Raw genomic sequence first — 1,238 nt, 5'->3', positions numbered from 1 at the left:
CGACGGGTCTTGCTGAGTACTGTCCTCTACAACCTTTCGGTCGATACTTCCGTCAGGGTTCGTAAGAATACTGAGTTTTGTGGTCACTGGTGCGTTTTCGGGTCCTGATGTCCCACCGACGGCTATGAAGCTAGCGTCCGGGGGTGGCTCCCACTCTGACACCTCGCACTTTTGGGAATCGCCATGCAAGAACATTGCCAGGGGCGAAAGGAGCTCAAGATAACAGGCGAAATCATATGCGTCTATTCCTTGTGACAGCTGGTCCGAGTCAGTCCATTCAGCAGGCATCGACGAGTTGAAACATGGGAACGGCGTCATCGGGAAATGTCGGTCCAGCATACCAGGCGCCATTGTGGAGGTGGTGTCCATTGGAGAGCAGTCGGGTGATGACGGTGAATATGGCGGCGACATAAAGACGTTGAGCATGACGGGGTCACTGCTCGAGGACATTTTGGCACCCGTGCTGCACTGAGAAGTCGTGGTTATAGGTGACGGACTGCAAGGTAGTTAAATAGTATATGGCGAGCAGCGAGTGGGCCGGTACCTCCTTGCGATTGGCAGCGCAGCGCAGCATCTGAATTTTGTTGATTTTCGGTAATCTACAGTACGACCGCTCACTATACAGTACTGTAGTCCCGAGAATGACTTTAATGGCTGCCGGGAAGGCTATGCCGTTTGTGCAATTCGGTACTGTATAAGGCACTTATTTTTAGCATTGTTGTCGAACATCTGCAGGGCGACTGCTCTCTACGGCGACTTCCTTTATTCCCACACTGACCACCGACTGGATTTCATTTCATGCAACTCCTTACCGCCAGTCTATGATTCGTCCCAAGATCTGATCGAGCCAATAAGAATCAGGCAATAGATCAACGGAGGCAGCGTAGTGTCTGTTTAATTCCGATTCATCTGCTGATGGGACAGCTAGTGGAAAGGCAATGCATGGGCGGAAGTGTGGCGTAGGAGCTCTAAAAGTTGAAATGTTAAGGCAAGACCCTCCAATCGAGCGAGTCCTTTGGTCCGACCAATCATGCAACGAAGCACCCACATTTGCTAAAATTTTACGATACGCATTTTCATTGGTGTTCTAGTTGAACAGGCCTGCTCGTATGTTCTCTGACCGTTGATTCGAAATCCTGAGTTACAAATTGTCGTGAGTGGCGGATCTAACGAAATTCGTTTCTGCCGAGATTGCGGGTCCGTACAGTAACCGTATTCAAGGGTTGATTGCAGGAAAA

General features: G+C 50.1%; 1 protein-coding gene across 1 annotated transcript; it reads right to left on the bottom strand.

Moving 5' to 3' along the window:
- J7T55_015733 (uncharacterized protein) lies at nucleotides 1–450 on the bottom strand (the record flags this gene model as incomplete). Its single annotated transcript, XM_053136401.1, has 1 exon — nucleotides 1–450. A coding segment is annotated over one exon (450 nt), but the record flags the coding sequence as incomplete, so codon positions are not given.
- Nucleotides 451–1,238: the final 788 nt, after the last annotated feature.

Source organism: Diaporthe amygdali (assembly GCF_026229845.1).
Source record: "Diaporthe amygdali strain CAA958 chromosome Unknown NODE_181_length_1238_cov_63_988803, whole genome shotgun sequence".
NCBI lineage: Eukaryota > Fungi > Ascomycota > Sordariomycetes > Diaporthales > Diaporthaceae > Diaporthe > Diaporthe amygdali.
The sequence above is the reverse complement of the archived record's forward strand: the minus strand, read 5'-3'. Positions and strand labels throughout refer to the sequence as shown.